The sequence below is a fragment of the Charadrius vociferus genome, unplaced genomic scaffold, assembly GCF_000708025.1.
Source record: "Charadrius vociferus isolate BGI_N301 unplaced genomic scaffold, ASM70802v2 scaffold39, whole genome shotgun sequence".
NCBI classification, from domain to species: Eukaryota; Metazoa; Chordata; class Aves; order Charadriiformes; family Charadriidae; genus Charadrius; species Charadrius vociferus.
The window spans coordinates 4,807,115-4,825,401 of NW_009650188.1; the positions used below are offsets into that span (position 1 = coordinate 4,807,115).

General features: G+C 51.9%; 2 protein-coding genes across 2 annotated transcripts in view; one reads left to right on the plus strand and one right to left on the minus strand.

Moving 5' to 3' along the window:
* The first annotated feature begins 411 nt into the window (after positions 1 to 411).
* LOC104293429 (ADAMTS-like protein 2) lies at positions 412 to 15,543 on the plus strand. The gene is made up of 17 exons (XM_009892933.1): positions 412 to 572; positions 2,787 to 2,862; positions 3,370 to 3,472; positions 4,433 to 4,578; positions 5,301 to 5,424; positions 6,690 to 6,770; positions 7,205 to 7,380; positions 7,662 to 8,077; positions 8,854 to 9,123; positions 9,937 to 10,043; positions 10,234 to 10,360; positions 10,719 to 10,932; positions 11,563 to 11,718; positions 12,102 to 12,272; positions 13,989 to 14,165; positions 14,782 to 14,926; positions 15,045 to 15,543. Exons 1-17 carry the CDS (start codon positions 412 to 414, stop codon positions 15,161 to 15,163), a joined length of 2,769 nt encoding a protein of 922 aa, XP_009891235.1. The 3' UTR covers positions 15,164 to 15,543.
* A 1,898-nt stretch (positions 15,544 to 17,441) lies between these two features.
* The window catches only part of FAM163A (family with sequence similarity 163, member A), a 2,100-nt gene continuing 1,254 nt past the window's right edge, over positions 17,442 to 18,287 (minus strand). Inside the window, exon 3 of the mRNA XM_009892934.1 lies at positions 17,442 to 17,591. Within this exon, the coding sequence (XP_009891236.1) occupies positions 17,442 to 17,591 (150 nt within the window). The remainder of the gene's footprint in view (positions 17,592 to 18,287) is intronic.

Consider the following 18,287-nt stretch of genomic DNA (forward strand, 5'->3'; position numbering starts at 1 on the left):
AGCCCTCTGAATGGCCAGGCACCGAAGCTCTTCCTCTTCTCTCCTGACCACACGTCAGACCCAGGCAGGCAGCGTGAGCTGTGATGTGCTGTCCTATCTGACCTGGCCCACGCTGTGGGGTCATGCTGCAGCTGGCGTTACTGTCACACATGTCCAGCCTGACAGCCCTTGTCTGTATCACGTCATGAGATCCCAGAGGCATCCCCCTTCCCATGCATAACTCAGCCTTGGAGAAGAATTTGAATTTTGAGACGTGTGAGCCTGGTGTGGACCCACAGGCACCTGATCCTGCCACAGTTGTCCTAGTGGTCCCCATTTAGAATGCATCCAGGTGACATGGTCCCTGGGGAACTGCCTTTGGAAGGCTCTTCTTTGCCTGGGGTGGTGAGGAGCCAGGTTCTCCAGCTAACCATGCTCTGTTTCTGTCAGGACAGTAGTGAGGCAGCTGATGGAGCTGGCCCCTGGGATGAAGAAGTCACCAAGTGGTGGGGAGAGTGGAGCTCCTGGTCTACCTGCTCCCGGTCCTGTGGGGGAGGTGTGATGTCCCGGGAGAGGCACTGCTTGCAACAGAGGTGAGTCGTGTTCCAGCTTGAGCCCTTGGCCAGGTCTCAACTGGCAGAGGGGAAATGAGGTGCCACCGACCTGTGTTTTGGGGTCGAACCTCCTGGGTTTGCAGGGTCGGCCGTTCCCTCTTCTGTGGCCTCTTGGAAGGGAAGGCAGCTGTTGCCTGTGGGGGCGATGGTGGGGAGGGCTGTCGAGGGAGAAGCACACCGCTGTGGGGCAGACAACAGGCCCCCTGGTCACATCACCCCCTCAGCCTGGCTCATCTGATGGGGAGCAAGGCGTTGGTCCCCTCTTGGGGTCTGTGGGAGACTTGAAGATGATGGGGTTGTGGGCTGGAGAAGGCTAGCTCTATTCCTCTTCCCCTTTCCTTCGCAAACCCTCACTTACCGTGGCTGCTCTGACCATTCTAACCCTGATTTGTAGCCAGTTGCTGTGCTAAGGATGTGGGTACGTATTCGCAGACACCTTCTGGGGACTTGATTTACTCTTAGCAGCAGCCGGCTCAGCCATGTCTCAGCAATTTCCCCTCCTTATTCCCTGCAGAGCTTGCAAGTTTTTTTCCCCTCTGTCATTTATCTGGCTGTCATCTGACAGCATCTCTATTTGTCCTCTACAGCCACATTTGTCCCCTACAGCTGCTACAGTTCTGGTATCAGTAGGACTGGGTTTGTGGGAATGGGGAGAGCTGGGGAACCAGCTGCCTGAATTCCCGCTTTCCCCTCTGGGTCACCTTGCCACCAAGCCCTCCTCCTCCTCGGGCACCTTACTAACCTGCTGCTCCAGGGTCCTGAGTTATTAATGAGAGCACAGCAATCGTGCTGCAGCACAGCAAGCCCATGGGGGCTGCCCGCCCCACACTCAGGCCCTTTCTCTTCTGCATGGATGCACTCCTGAGTGGAGGAAGCTCAAGCTAGGGCCCCCAACCTGCTCTCCTTCCTGCAGCAGAAAACTTCTTTTATGTGGGCTGGTTCGCAGCATGGTGAGGGGCCAGATGTGCTGCTGTACATTCCATCTGGATGTGGCCTCCCTGCTAATCTGGCTTGCCAGTGTCTCTGCTGCTGCTTCTCGTCCCCAGCACACCATGGCCATCATGGGAGAGCAGTGGGAAACGGAGGGAGGGAGGGAGGGAGCCTGGGGCTGTCCCACTCTCACACAGCCAGAGCTGCTCTTCTGCTCTTTGCCTGCTACTGGGAGAGAGATTTTTCTCTCCATTTGGCATCTGCTCTTGACTCCACAGCTGGGGAGGAGAGGGCTTTGCTGTGGTGTTTTACTCCAGGGTTCAAGTTTGAATTTCTTAAAAAAAAAACCCAGCATAAAACCCAGCCAAAAGGTTTCTGCAGCTTCAAGGAGAATGGCTTAAGTGTATGGGAGACAAGTATGCCCACGAAACAATTTCTGCCTGAGTCTGCAGGCAGCCTCTGCTTCAGCTGAAAGGGATGGCAGTTTCAAGCCTTTTGGTGCAAATGTAGGCTTTGCCTGCATTGTGTACACCATTACTCTGGAGGCACAGCTGCAGTACCTCTAGCCAGTCCAGCCTGAATATGCTTACAGGGTTCTTCATTACATAGTGCATCCTAAGTTCCCAGTACTGTTAACGCATTGGCTGCTGCTGATCTTTACACAGACCACATTGACTTAATCTGTGGTCTCAGACATTTTCCCCGTATCTTCCCAGCTTTCAAGACTTTTTTTCCTTTTGCATCAGTCAAGGACTCCAATATCCCCTGCAAAACTCCTGCTGGCCAGAGCTAAAACATAAGTGCTGAGAAATTCCTGTGGTTTTGGTCCATCATCTGCATCAAGCCTTTCGTGCTCGTCTTTTAAGGTGGCCAGTCCTCATGAGAGGTGACATCTCTCTGCCCACTGCACAGTGAATGCTGAAGTCACTGCAAATCCTGAGTGCGATGGATCATCAAGGTCTATAGTCCTTTTGTCACATCGACCCTTTTGGACCTCAGAGTGAAGGGACACAGTGGTGGTCATACTGCCATTGCTCCCTGTCTGCGCAACCTGCCCCAAAACAAGAGTAGCTTAAAATCACTGTCCACCTGAGTACTGAAAATGTGTTTCAGAGGAGATGTTGGCTAATCTAGATCCAGAAAGCTTTGCTCTGATAAAATGCCTGCCTTGCTTCTCCCCATTAAGTCAGGCTTGACTTCTCTGCCATCCTCAATACATTAGTACTTCACAGATCTGCAGCTCATTTTCTTTCTGCTTTGCAGGCTCCAGATGCCCCAGGGAACAAACAGCACCATGTGCGTTGGTCAAGCCAAGCACTACCAACTGTGCCAGCAGCAGGTGAGAACCACTTCCAGTACTGACTGGTCCTCAATGGGGAAAGCGGGACTCAGGGGGTCACACTTGGAGCTGCCAGAGCACCAGCACTCAGGGTGCGACTGGTCCGTCAGAGGAGTGCAGACAAGGGGTACGATCCACTCCTGGAGTAGCTGATGGTCTGCCTTTGAAGATGTGGGACATGGGCTCTACTCTCTGGGACCAAGAGGTGGGGAAAAGGATATAAAAACATACTTTTTGTGGGGTGGGGGGAGGGATGAAGCTTTTCCAATATGCTTTTCCCTTTGCTGGGAGTAATTTTTGCATGACTGTTAAATACAGCTCTCTGAGGGGCCCTTGCCAATGGAGGCCTGGCCTTTCTGCCTGTATTGTGGTACCTCAAAACCATCACTGATTCCTTCCGGGGTGAACAGGGCATTTTCATCCTCCAAGGATGCAGCAGGGACAAGCAGCTGTCACAACCGTGGCTGTGACATAGGGAGCTTTTGATCACATTTATTCCCTCCGTAGCCCTGCCCAGCCAACACAGCAAGCTTCAAACAGCAGCAGTGCTCCAGTTTCAATGCCAAAGCCTTTGGGAAGCGCTACTATCACTGGATGCCTCTCTATCCAGGTGGGTTTTCACAGCTTCCCTGATCCTCCACACAAAGGATCAGGGTGAGAAAACACCCACAGGATCTTCTCAGACACAGGAGAAGGGGAAGGTCCCAGGGAACAAGGCATGGATGCTCCTGGCTGGTCTGGAAGTGCTTCCCTATGCTCCCTGCTTTGGAGAAATCATTCCCTGTCTCTTCACAGAACTGCTCCACCCAGCCAGGCCTCCTCTCTCACCACATTGCTCCCGTTTTGGATCCTACATCAACAAGCACTGGTGGGCAGACAGGACACAGGCTTCTCTGAGCTGTCTTGGCTAACCAGCAGTCATCTTGGCAGAGTGGGTGTTCACGCTCTTTGTGCCTTCTACCATTTTGGCTGCCTCTGTCACCCAGCATGCTTCTCACTGGGTTGGTGGTGGGTTGTTCTGAACAGGATGCCCATCCGTTTCTGGTGCAGGCAAGACAAATTGCATCACATAGGTTGCCATAGATGGCCCTTGAGGCACAGATTGAGCTCACCTAAGATTACTCTCTGGACCCACCTGTTTTTCCATTAGCTGCCAAGGGGACAGAGAACATCTGCACCTGTAGCTTCAGTTGCTTAGCTACAGCCCCACACAGTCAGTACCCCTCTTACAGGTCTTGCTTGCTCTCCTGTATTTATGTGTGGCTTGGGACCTGCTGATACAGATTCCCGTGTCTGGCACAGGGGATGACACTGCAAAGGGGAGAGGGTATGGCAAGGAAGAGGGTTTGCCAGCAGAAAGCGTTTCTGCTAGGCACAGTCCCCAGCTGCAGCCTCATACCATGACCCCTTTAGTACTACAAAATCCGTAGCTTTGGGGTCTCATCTCAAGCAGCAAGAACATCCAAGGTGATATCAAACCATTAGCATGGATAAGCGGAAGGTCCCCTTCCTCACTTCCCATCTCCGAGCGCCTTGATCTGCCTGGCGACTTCTGCCTCTGTCCCTTCAGATGACTACACCAGTATCTCCAACAAGCCATGTGACCTCCAGTGCACCACTCGGAGTGGAGAGAGGCAGCTGATGGCCCGAGCACAGGATGGTACCTCCTGCAAAGACAGGACCTATCAAGGGGTCTGCATCAATGGGAAGTGTGAGGTGAGGCTCTGGGAGGAAGGAGTACGGAAATTGGGATTGTAAGTGCATGGCTGGACCTGCTGGTCATCGCAAGACCAGGGGTCCCAGCAGGGAATTGAAACTGAGGTCTGGCATGGAGTAATTACATTCACTCTTGAATGCCTATGGGCTAGAGCAGAGCAGAGAGGTTCACACAAAAGGAATTGGGTACATACACTTGTTCCCACTGAGTGACAGCACTTTCCTCCCAGCACAGAGACTAGAATTGCAGGTTTGTTTTCACAGTCATCCAATATGTAAAAAAAATAAAATCTTACATTTGATTTTTCCCTCAAATGACAAAGATACAGGGTGGTTATATATAATGTCACAGAGAGGTACCTTACAACCTCAGGCAGGCCTGCCTTTGATGCAGCATCTCCTGGAGGGTGATGTATATCGCTATGTCAGCGAGGTGGACTGGTCTAAATGCAGAGACATAAGGACCCGAAACAGCTTACCCCAGTCTTACTCCACCAACACGCACAAGCCCCTGCCCCAGGTTCAGGGGCACAATGTAGATGGTCACAAGTTACATAGGTGAATTTCTGCTGCTGTGAGATGCATTCATTACTCCACTCCAAGCTAACGTACGTCCTCCCCCAAACCTTTCCAAAAGAGCACGGTGGTATTTCCTTGAAAAGACCCTGACCTGTGGAGATATGCTGGCCCCAGGAAACCCTCTCTTGTTTTATTCTTTGCAGCCAGTTGGGTGCGATGGGAGCCTGTACTCACCCCGGACGATGGACAGATGCAGGGTGTGTGGAGGGGACGGCAGCACTTGCCACCGTGTCTCGGGCAGCTTCCGAAAGGCAATCTCACAGATAGGTACTCCCTGCTACCACAGTCCGGAGACTTCACCTGCTACTTCTTACCACCAGCTGGCATGAAGGGTGACTGGCTTGAATGCGGGTAGGAGTTTCCCAGCTGCTTGGTGGAAAGAGGGCCACCCCTGCTTAAATGCCTGTGTTTTGTCCTTTTCACTTACTCATCAGAGGAGATTGGTTTGATGTGCTGTATATTAGGCTGGTAAGGTTTCCCTTCACCTCTTTACAATAGGAAGCAGCTGGGGATCTATTTGTTCTTATTGATTTTGGCATCTTGCCCACCTCAGATAATGTGAAGAGATCAATGAATCCTCTTTTATTTATGCTACGTGTTCATTTGAAACTTAAGCTCCTATGATGAGGGTCACAGTGTTTGTTTCGGCCTGCACTTAGTGTCCTGCTTTCCCCAGTCCTATGGCTGGCACAGCTGAGGGACAGTCCCTCTGAAACTGGGCTGAGATTCGTCCCTTGTAACCTCATGGCCCATTCCTCCACTCACAGAAGGAACAGACTGTGGTATGCTCATTAGTAATTAATTAGCTGTGGTTTGAGGATGTTTTGGAACATCATTTCGCACTGTTGTTGTTTCACTAGTCTGCCTCACTCTCTGCAGGCACCAGACTAGAAAAGCACTTGGGCCCCTTTCCAGAGCAGCGGTAATGGTACTCACCCCTCTAGCAATACAGATACAGTTTTGGCATCCCATTCCAGTCCTTATAAAATCTTACAGAACGGACAAGACTTGCATTTCTAGCAGGAAAGACAAGCAGCCACACCATGTAACTTTAAGAGCCTTCTTATTTCCTCTCCCTTTAACGGTCAATTTTTATTCTACTCCTGCGACAAATTCTGTTGAGTCAGGAGCTAAGGGGTCCTGTGGTCTTTTCCATCCTCTGTTCAGCATCAGCCCTGATCACTAATAAGCTTTGTCTGTCTTTTTGCCAGAAATAGTGTGAGAGCACATTCACCCACACACCTAAAGCCAGACTGTTACACTTGTGCAGTTTTTTCCTGACTCCAAACCCAGCAGTGCTCAGGCGGAGCCCGAGAGACCTGTAATGGTGATCTGTAATGGGACTTAAGAGGGGAGCTGGGATTAGAGCTCACAGACTGGTGCAACATGCATTTATGTCCTTAGCATCCTGCCCCTGTAGGGCAGTGCTGCCCTCCTACATACACACTTTTCCCACAAGCTACCAGACCTTCCTACCCAGACCTTTTTATTTTGTCCTCATGGTTTCCTCACCCTCTATTCCCATTCCTCAGGTTACGTGTTCATCACCAACATCCCTGCTGGTGCCACAGACATCCTCATCATTGAGCGCAGAAAAACAGAAAACATCCTAGGTAAGCAGAGAAACCAGATGGATGTGGAGATCCCAGTTCAGCTGCCTGGGAGGTGGGAGGAGGGCTCTGTGCACTCCCGTCTGTGCTGTGAGAGAGCTGTCTGGGAGCATTTCCTCCAGGGTAGCACAGGAGCACTTAATCTCTCCATAAGCCAAGTCTACAACATTTCCAGCAGCAGGAAGGACATTTGGAAACTGAGCTCACTATGGTCCCTGTTTTGAAGACATTTGTGCTCTTGTTGGAGAGGGAAATGAAAGCAGCAGGCATGGAACACTGCTGATTCGACCTGATGCAGAACATGAACGCTGGAGAGCCTGCAGTTCTTTTTCTATTGGGCTTTTTTCAGTCATGAGCTGTTTGCTCTCCTTGGTGCCAGTGCAGCCCCGGTGTTCTGCGTGGAGTATGACATTTGTCCATTTTCTCTCTCTTTGAAGCACTCGCAGATGAATCCGGGCATTTCTTCTTCAACGGCAACTCCGCCATTGACAACCCCCAGAACTTCAGGGTAGCTGGCACGATCTTCAAGTACCGGCGGCCCTCGAGCCTGAACTCAGATGGGCTGGAATATATCATAGCTCATGGGCCCACTAACCAGTCTCTGAATGCCATGGTATGTGAGGAGCTAGTTTTAGGCTTTCCTGTCTTGCCTGTCCGAAAATTATGAGCCTCTCTCAGACAAAGGGAATATTAACCTGGTTCCCAAGCCAAACCTGAGTGTGTAGGTGGCTAAGGAAGCCAGATACTGTCCTGGGGGTGGTGTCCTCTCGGATTTATGAGGATGGTATCTTCTCTTAACATCCATTACAAAATGGATGTGGCTAGAAGAGGTCTCTGGGAAATACATGTCCTTAAAATACAAATGTGTTTGTTTTCTTTCTCTGTTTCCTCCAGTACTATAACTTTAATGGGAAAATGCCACACATAACTTATGACTACACGGTACCACGGACGCCACCTCTCCGAACTGCAGCCCCTGCTGTAGACAGACCTCTCTATCATCACCTACCAGAGACCAGCCAGAACCATCCCATTCCAGCCAACTCCAGAGCTGCTCAGGACTTCAATGCCACGTGGCTCTCCCTGTTACCAGATGTCACTAGTGAACAGCTTCCTCTAAGAGAAGGGCATGAAGATTTAGGCTTCAGCCACCCGCACTTCTTCCAAACCAACTCCACTAGTCAGACGCGGGACTGGGACTGGGAACAAGGTGAAGAGAAGAAGTATGACTTCCAGATAAGACAGGTCTACCATGCAAACACAGGAGAGGAAGAGGAGGAGGAAGCAGCAGCAATTGGTGGAGAAACAGAGTTGGGTTGGTTGCTTTGTTTTTCCTTCTCTCCCATTTTGTTCATTGAAAGTGGACATCCCACACTGGTCCTCTTGAAATCTAAGGTGCCTTTACCATCAGGGCAGACAGGAAGGAATGATGATTAATAGTGGGGTGGAGACTGTCAGGGAGCAGCAAGGGCCAGTAGTTTTGTAAGGAAAGGGGAGCTGGGAGAGGGTGGCCACGATACAGATCAGGCAGTGCCCTCTCAGGCAGGACAGTCCCACGGCACCTGAGCTTGGCAAGCAGGGCAGTGACAGCAACAGGTCCTAGCAACAGTCTAGTGATAAGCAGGTGGAAGCAAGGGGAGAAGTCAAATCTGAGGTCAATCTGGGAAAGCCAAACAACAATTCAGGGACAAAGTATACCCACAACATTGCTCAAGCCAGGACTGAAGGCCCAGGCATGAGCTTAAATGGAGCTCCTGAGCAATGGGCAGAGAGTGTATGTGAGGTTCGTCAGGGCAATTAAGGCCTGTTGGTGCACCCTGGTGGCAATTTATGATTATGAGGACAAATACTGAATGTTTCTTGCCTTGTTAAATCCCACATGCTGAAGTATAAGCCATCCAATATAGTTAAAGCGTCCCTGTATTTTTCTTCCAGCTCTCAGGTTCAATCAAATTTCCATCAGCACAGCTGTACCCTACAGCATGAGGAGATCTGAGCTCTCAGAGAACAGCCGCATAGCATCCTCCAGGCTTCGTCTCTTCAGGCGACTGTGTCACCGAGACCCACACAACACTGCCTTCTGTAGGGAGCTGCAGCACCTGGCAGCCAGGCTGGCCCCGAGGAACTCCACAGCAGGACTATGGACCGAGACAGCTGCCCGGTGGCCACAGGGCCTCCACAAGGCGCCGGCCCGTAAGAACTCACTGGAGGACTTGAAGGTGGAGGCATTTGCTGGGAGTCAGGGGGAAGCGGCCAACTACAGCATGATGGCATCTGCGGAGAGCCCTTTGCTAGGTGCCAGCCCAACCGCGGACATCAGCCAGGCAGAGCCTCTGCAAGCCCCTGGCACTGAAAGGTGGCACTTGATTTCCTGGCAAAACAGGAGCATGGTTAGCTGGGGAGGGAGGGTCAAGCCAATCCTATGGTAGTTTCACTGCTGTCCTTGATGTCCCCAGTGTTTATCCATGGCAGCTGCTGTAGATGCTTGACCAATGGTGTGTCCTCCAAAGACTGATTGTCACAACTGGCCTGACACAGAGCTCCCAGAACATATTTCAGGTCCCCCTGCCTCTAAGGGATCCATTTAAATGCATGCTGAAGGACCTGCGAGGCCAACACTGATTGTAGAGGAGGCCAGGAGTCTATAGCATGTCACATAAACATGTTTACCACCACATCATGCCCCTTCTGTCCCATTTGTCTGGGCACATAAGCTTCTTTAACTTAAATAAACATTTGGCAGGAGACTGAGGGCCAACTTTTAAACATTTCTGGCAAGGCACTTGTGAACTCTCGCCACCACATTATGTGATACTATGAGGGACCTTGCTTGACCTCCCCTTTCCAACCTAATGTCTTACCTCTGAAGGTGATAGTATGAACAGAGGCTGAGGGCACCTGCATGGTGGAAAAAAACATAATGTACACAAGACTCACTATGAACGATGCCTCCTGTCAGAGGGATGTTTATCCACAGCTGCCCACAGCCTTGCTAGTTGAATTCAGGATGTGGATCAAGGCTTTACGCTCGCTGTTCGTCAGTGGTCCATCTTGCCCAAGGTGGGCAGTGGGTTTATTCCTGTCTTCAAAGAGAGCGAGAAGGAATCTAACTATATCTTGTTCGCAGCAATTTTTCATTTTTAGCTTACGCCTCCTCCTTTTTTCACAGCAATGAATTTGATGTAAGCCCCGTGGGCCATGATGACATCAGCTTGGCTGACATGTATCGGTGGAAAGTCTCGGCTTATGCCCCCTGCAGCTCCACATGCACTTCAGGTAGGTTTGGCTTCAAGTGACTGATAATGTGAGGTCCTTGTTGGCTGTTGAGGGAGAGAATACTGGTATTTTTTTAAAATGGCAGATAGAGTATCAGATACAGTGAGCACTTCAGTAATTTAATCATGGTGGGAGGAGGCTTTTGAATCTGATGGAGCCTCACCAAGAGAGGGTCTTGATTGCCCAGCAGGTATCAGCACCTCCTATGCAATGTGTGTCCGGTACGATGGAGTAGAAGTGGATGAAACGTACTGCGATGCCCTAACCCGACCAGAACCTACTCATGAATTTTGCACAGGGAGAGATTGCCAGCCTAGGTGAGTCGAAATGACATCAGCTGTCCACAGGGACAACATATCTTTGTAAGGATCCTTTTCTGCTCAAGGCGTACAGCCATTTCTGGGTGGAAGATATGTTAAAACATCTAAGCCCTTGTATCCCCTTGCAAGCAAAAAGAGGGAAGGAACTTGCTGTCTAATTTGCCTGCTAAGGGCAAAGTTGGCTTTCAAGACCAGCACCACCTTAACACAGACATATACAGGATGAGCAGACTCATAGCAGCAGCTACTGGGTGAGGGAGTTCCAGGCGTGCCAGCATTCCCCAGCTACCGCATGTCCCTTGCCCCCCTTACCTGGATTTTCCTTTGCTTTCTCTCCTGGGGACTGCTTGTGGAGGTGGGAGACGAGCCGGTGGAGCGAATGCTCCAGGACCTGTGGTGAGGGCTATCAGTACCGTACTGTGCGCTGCTGGAAGATGCTGGCTCCAGGCTTTGACAGCTCCGTTTATGATGATCTCTGTGAGTCAGCTGGGCTGGCCAGGCCCATGGAGAGGAAAGCCTGCAAGAACAAGGCCTGTGGGCCCCAGTGGGAGCTCTCCGAGTGGTCTGAGGTAGGCAGCAGCGGAGCTTTGCTCCCAGAGGTAAGCAGCCAGGGCTGGCCTGGGGACTGGAGGAAGGTTGTGGGCAGATGCTGGGCGCTGAGAAGGCCCCTGGCAAACTGCATCCTGGTGAAACAAGGACTGCCTTTACCCACAGCTCCTCTGTTCTAGTGGTGCTCGGCAGGCAAAGGCCATTGCAAAACTTTTTTTCTAAGGTCACTTCTCAAGCAGGACATTCACCAAATGAAAGCTGTGCCAAGGGCTTTGCCTCCCTCTTCCAGAGGATCTAACTAAGGGTGAATGGGGAAATGGTAGCATGGAGATATAGAGAAGCCTAAAACACAATCGAAATCCCTTTGATTGACTTTCCACAGCCTACTTGGGACTGGGCCAGTGGCCCAGTGACTTTGAACAGCAGTCCACACATCAGCATCCTGTAGCGTTGGAGCTCTAGGACCCGAAGTAAATAAGCAGCAGAGAGAGAGATGGACCCACCTTTTTCTGTCCCTACTGGGACCCTTCCCCTCTCCCCTAGTGCAGCAGTGGAAAATGGGAGGAGGCATAGCTGCCTCCCTTGCCTTTGCTCATCCCCCTTGTTCTCTGTGCCTGAGCCCTGGGGCTGACTCTGTATGGCCATTGCAGTGTTCAGCCCGGTGTGGCACACAGGGGACGATGAAGCGGGAGGTGCGCTGCTCGGTGGAAGCACCCCTCTGCGATGAGTCCCGGAAGCCCAGCAGCGAGAAGGCATGCACAGGCCCACCCTGCGACCGCCGCTGGACCACTTCAGATTGGGGCCCGGTGAGTCCAGAGAGTCTCCTCCTTGCACCCAGTGCCGGGAGTGCAGGGCTGGGGGGAGGGAGCAAGCGGGCAGTCATGCTACTGCTCTCTTTTGGATTTCCTCTGGCAGAGGCTAAGCTAAAGAAACTGGAATAATCTATATTTTTTGCCTCTTCATGCTGTAAATTTTGGTTAGCTGTGAAGTGAGCTCCGTTCAATAATCTGGGAAGCTCACAGCACCTGGAGAATGTAAGCCCCTGACCAGATGTACCTCTAAAGACCCCTGGGATCCAGTGCCACAGTCCCAGTGGCAGAGCTAGGCTCTGGACTCAGGTCTCCTGGCACCACCTACCCCTGCACCTTCCTGCTTCCTGATGCATCTAAATAACCTTTATTCCTCCAAGTGCTCAGGTTCGTGTGGTGAGGGACGCATGAGCCGCTTTGTTGCATGTCGCAACCTGGAGGGCAAAGTGATCTCCAACTCGCAGTGTGACCCAGCCACCAGGCCCCTGGCTGTCCATCCATGTGGAGACAAGAACTGCCCTGCACACTGGGTGGAGCAGGAGTGGGACCAGGTAAAGCCAAGCCCAGCCCTGTGTCCTCAGCCCTCCTTTCCACCCCATATCCCACAGGAAACAGTTGGAGCCTGGCTCCCTTGGCAGAGCAAGGTTGTGTGGTGTGACGCCCAGCCATGGAGCTGTACCCTTGCCCTAGTTCCTTTTAGAAGGAGGGAAGGAGTAATGAATACCCCAACTCGTCCCCTTTATACCCTGTAGACTACCCAAAAGTTTTTGGCATTTGCTGCCTTCCCAGGGACCTCCAGTGGAGGGCAGCAATGTCCTAAGGAAACCTCTCCTACCTCTGGCTCCCAGCTGGCAGTTGCAGACACCACAGCAGAGCTCTTTGTCCAGAACCTGCACTCAACCCCTCCCAAGATTTTGGTCCCACCACTAAAGGGAAAGCCTCAACAAAAACAGCTTCATCAGTGATAATAATAGCCAGCGGTAAACCTGAACCCCAGCCCAGATCCCTGCCCTGAAAGTCAAGTCCAGATCATGACTGTGTACTTGCCTCAGGCCTTAGAGCCCAGGTGCCCCATTCTACTAAACAGTCAGTCTCTGCCCATCTACATACTCCTCTTCTGTTGCTCAAGGCCTATAGGCTTTAGACTTCCCAATACAAGCTGATCCAAATCTCAGAGCACCCAGGAGGAACTCATAGACTCAGTTGTGGGGTTTGGGCTTTGTTGTTAAAGTTTTGAGCAACAGAGTGATTCACAAAGCACTAAGGAAGAAGGCTTCTAGGGAATCGGAGAAGCAGCCAAGCCCTCTCACCTCCAACCATAGTTAAACCTCTGTTCTTTTGCCACCCTGCATAGCTGTTGACCTCATGCAGCTGAGTCTCCCTCCAGCACTGGTAACAAGCACAAACTGATTAAACCTGGGGACCCATGGCGGTCTCCTGCTCTGGCCTGTGGTGCAGGTCACACACAGTGCTGCAGTGTAGTTTTTCAGCTGTGTCCAGGCTATTAAACTCACCTGAATTCTGAAAGACTGCCTGAGCTCCCCACCTTCGCGTGTGCCAGCTTTTTGCCTTTGCTGTGTTCTCTTCTCTGATTTCAGCTAAGGGCGGATGCAAGCCAGCTGTGCTTCACCTGCCATGGTGAAGAGGGGCACAAAGCAGTGAAATCTCAAACTGGCAACTGCCTCCATGGGCATCAGGGAGCAGGGCTGAACTAGAATCACGTCTTGCTTCCTGATGCTTCTCTTGGTGGTGTTCTGAGAGAGTGAGTCCTCCCAGCAAAGCCTGCATAGCTTTGGGCTCAGCAGTACTTGTCCATGCAAATCACCTGCAGTGCACCACTTCCCTCCCCTTGGGCCCACGCAAAGCTCGTCAGTACTCCAAGATGTAGGCTGCTACACGAATATGCTACATGGTTTTTGAGAACATAGAAACACATAAAATAAGACAGAAACAGCCTCTTGTAGTCTTACCTTGGCTGCTCCAGGTCCCTTGTGGTAGCTGCTCTCAAGGCCAGCCAAGGTGAATTCAGCATTCCCAGTGCTGGCTGAACACTAATTACCAGCTCTTGTCCTCACTCCCTAAGAAATTTGGCTCCTTTGCAGACATCCATTGCTCTTGTGACCTGGGAAGCACTACTTCTGTTAGACTAGCGCTAGTACATGCAGTAAGCACCTTGCTTCTGAGCAGGATGCCATCTTACCTGCAGCCTGAAGCTCTACAGCTGATGAGCATCATTTGTTACCTGGCTGTTACGTTCTCTTTCCCAGTGCGATGCCAGCTGTGGGCGAGGGATGAAGACCCGGGTTGTCTTGTGCGCAGGTCTGGAGAATGGTGTGTACAGGGAGTACCCCGAGAAGCGCTGTGAAGCCTCTCAGAAACCTGAGGAACAAGCTGCCTGTTTCAGGAGGCCATGTTCAACGTGGTTCACTACCTCCTGGTCTCAGGTAGGGCTTGGAGTGGTGGTGAAGGGGGAGAGGAGGCCTCATAAACCTGGTTGGTGGAGCATGACCTGCACTGAGGATTTCTAGCAGCCTGTTCTGCTGAGGGCTTAGGGATGGGACCATGAGCTCTGCTCTTCTGCAGACCAGGCAGCAGGTGGAGGGACAGACACGCTAGAGCTGGGGAAGACCTTAGAGCACGTGGATTATACAGCTGTGTCTCCACCTCCGCCAGAAGTCAATGTTCTGTCTTTCCCTGCTTTCCCTTGATTTTAACTGGGGAGCATTTAGGGAATGGGTGGACAGGGGAAGCTGGGCCTGACTCGCAGCGGCCATTTTCTCCATCTTCTGTCACAGCTCAAAGCAAAACCAATTCTGAGTTGCATTGAAGGGATGAAAGCAAACTCCTCCCTTGCTCTGCCCCAACCTCAGCTCAGGGGGGCTCTCCTCCAGCAACAAAAAGGGAGCATAAGTTTGAGATCAGTGTGAGACTTGACCCAAACCTCAAGAACAGTCTCCAAAGCAGGGACCGAGAGGCCTCACTGGAAGAACGAACTGGGGAACTAAAGACAAATAAGAAAATGCCTCTCACGATCCCTTTCCTCTCTCTTGATTCCGACAGTGCAGCAAGACGTGTGGTGCTGGTGTGCGACTGCGTGAGGTGAAGTGTTACCAGGGGGAAGCGTTGGCTCAGGGCTGCGACCCCACTTCCAAACCAGAAGCCAGGCAGACGTGCCAGCTCCAGCCGTGCCCCACAGAGGCACCAGGTAAGTCTGGGAGGGCAGGGAGGGAGAGGAGCCCTTGGGAGCCCTTTGCTCTGTCCACCTCTGCTGGGGCAGCACAACTCCTTTTTAACCCCCTTCTGCGGATGCTTCTGCTCCCCAGAAGAAGACTGTGAAGACAAAGCGACGGCCAACTGCGTGCTGGTGCTGAAGGTGAAGCTGTGCTCTCACTGGTACTACAGGAAGGCTTGCTGCTGGTCATGTCGACTCAAGTCACCCTGACTGCTGCCAGGCCGTTCTTCCCTTCCAAATTCAGGGGCAAAGAGCCCCCTTGAGCCAGACTTTACCACTTGAAGCCACCCCACTTGGCTTGGCTGTGGAGCCAGTCCCCATAGACCAGCCTGCTCAGTGAGGAGGGATTCCTAGGACTTAGTCGTCACTGTTCCCTCTCCACCAAGAGGATTTTACACAAGACAAACCATCGGTTCCTAGAAAGCTACTGAGAAGTGAATTGGGGAAGCCTGTCCCTGCTGTTGTTGTCTCCGAAGAGCTCTAGTTGGAGGCGGTGGGGCGCAGAGGCCAGCCCGCAGCAGGGCACAGCCGACAGCGGCCATCTCTCTGGTCTGCCCTGCAGATTCTTCTACTACAAGGGCAATTTCCAAAACACACCAAAAAATTCTGTGTCACAATAAAGAGCTAAACTGTAAAACTGTGTTTTTGGGATGCATGTACCTAAGCCAGAGGCAAGGGAGGAGGAGGGACACAAGAGAAAGGAAAGCGGGAGCAGGAAGGGTTGGGAGGAAAAATCCATGCACCAGTATGGCTTCCAGGCAGCACCGGATAAACCCCATTTGTGTTGCCTGCCAAAGAACAGCAACCACTCCTGTTTAGTATTTCAAAGTCCTCATTTATTTCTGACATTGAATTTGGACCCATAGCTGAGCAACAAAGACAGAGAATAGTAACAGGAGGAATCTGGAGTGGAAAAAAAATCTGGGATCCCTGCCCCTACCCCGATCTGTTCCTCCACCATCCCCAAAACCTTTAAACCCACAGTTGCATCTCCCACGTTTCCAGCTCTTTCAGACTCACCCATTTCTCTGTAGCCGTGCCAGGCCCGGGGTGTTGTTGGCCGTGAGGATAACCGTCATCTTGGCCATCCAGCTACTCTGGAACTGCCTCATCAGCCTTGGCACCTCGTTAGCAGGTGACAGGTGATGCTTAATGTGCATGTGATGAAGATGACGATGCAGTCGCCTTCCTTTCACCAGAAGGGTGACCCACAGAAGCAAAACCCCCCTGTGTTATTCCTACCCTCCGGAGGTCACGGCCTGGCACGTGCTGCTGTTGCTGTGGGAAGCCTTGTTGCGTGCCAAGAGGTAGAGTCGGATGCCGGGAGCCACCGTGCCCACGAGCTGGCCCTGCGCCCTTTGAGGGGATGGCATCGTCGGGCCGACTGGCAGAGCCATGCAGGCAGGAACCTGCAGGTCATGCTGAGACATATTAACTTCTTGTGGCTCCCAGCAGGATGGAGACCTAGCTGAGCAGATGCTCTAGCGGGAAAGGCTGGGATTTACTGAGTGAGCCAAGATTTTTTTTTTTTTTCTAGTTACAGACTGTATTTTCAGGGAGGAGTACTGGCTGGATGGGAAGCCGTAGGAGTTACGGACTATTGGCCAGTGGGGTCCGGAGCGCTTTGCTGCTGCTAACTTTCATCTTCCCTCCTGCCTGCCCTTAACGTGAGAGGACGTTTAAAGACCCGCTATCGCTATTTGGAGAACGGAAGGAGACTGTAATAAACAGGCAGGTAGACCAAGTCTCAGGATAATGGCAATGCAATAGCTTTCTGGGCCAGAGGTGGTGGAGATGGTGCACAACGTTTGCTCAAAAGGCTGTGTAAAATGTGGGCTGGGGCAAGGTGTTTGGTTATCAGGACAGTCGCCACATTTGGCGTTCACCTGACTCCTTTTCTTCGGGTAGTTTGAGCAGAGGTGACAAGGCATGACCAGGTCCAAAGTGTAAATTAGCCTTTTGCCTGATAACGTACACATCTGTGGCTCACGTAGAGTGCACCTCCATGCTAAGACCTACTTTTTCTGTGTGTGAATGGGGAGGTTAAGTCCAAGTCCTTTGAGCAGCAGGATTATTTCTAAATTATGGTGGTGAAAAAAAACCCCAAACCACATTTCTGAGCAGTCATACCCTCTATTGCAAAGGCATGGCAAGCGGTTCCTGCCATGGCCTCCAACAGCATCCGCATGGCTGTGGGGATCATTGCTGTCCGGGTCTCTCCTCCCTGCTATGAATGGGAAGCGCTCAGCCAAGAGGTCCTGCACCGGTTGCTATGGAAGTGCCTGTGAACGATGGAGATGTCCTTTTAGTAATTTTTCACCTAATTTGGTTTATGGAGGATGAAGGAACTTTCCCACATTCATTTTTTTGTAGAAAGGCAGAGTCACTGGCTGTCATTACCAGCCGCAGAGCCGGTGAACCCAGGTTCAGGTCTTGCACCCTCTTCTTCCAAGAGCAAAAGAGGGGAGGGACCCCGACCACCTGAACATCACTCCTCCATGGGAGGTCGTGGGCCCTGCAAAGGAGGAGAGGTGACCCGGTGGTCTCTGCTGTTGCTGTCGAAAGCAAAAGTCATCCTAAAGCCAACCTTCCTCTGGCTGTCAGGAACTGTCAGGGTGGGCTGGTAGGCCTTCGAATGCTGAAGGTGACCAAAACTGCAGTCATTTAGGGGTGCAACTTTTCCCGTAAGTAAAATCTTGCCATTTTTATGGGTCCAAGTTAAAATCGCTCCTAAGAAAGCTTGTGAAGAGTAGAAGAGGTGGGGGCTTTGGCTGCAGAAGGATCAGCCTGTGCCCATTTGCGTAGGTGAGCAGTTTTGCGAGCAACTTTGCCTCCCCCGGCAGTGATCTAAATTCATGTCTTGAACTTCTTCTGCACGTGCAAAGACCGAAGCGGGGTGGGAGGCGGTGTCCTATCTTACACTCGAACATAAAAGCTAACTGCTAGCGGCAACTAACGCGGGACGAGGGGAGCAGGACAATCTGGATCTTCCCTTCTTTGCTTTCCGTCGCCGAGGAGCGCTGCCATTCCCAGCTCAGCGGTGGGATTTGCCGGGGGCGGCAGCTGGTGGGTGGTCACGCATCCGCTCCGTGTGCCAGAGGCGGCGGGCACGGCCTCAGGTGGCTGCGTGGGGAGCCCCCGCTCTGGGCTCGGGCAGTTGGGGGAGCCTGGGGTAATTAAATTAGGTTGTACTGTACATAGCCCTCGTTAGACAAGTCCCTTCAGGAGATAGAGTAGAATAATAATGACACTTATGATGGGTTCGGAGGTGGCCGGTTTAACGTCGCCCTTCGAGGTCTCTCTCGTCTTCTCGCCCGTAAAGCTTAGCCGTGCC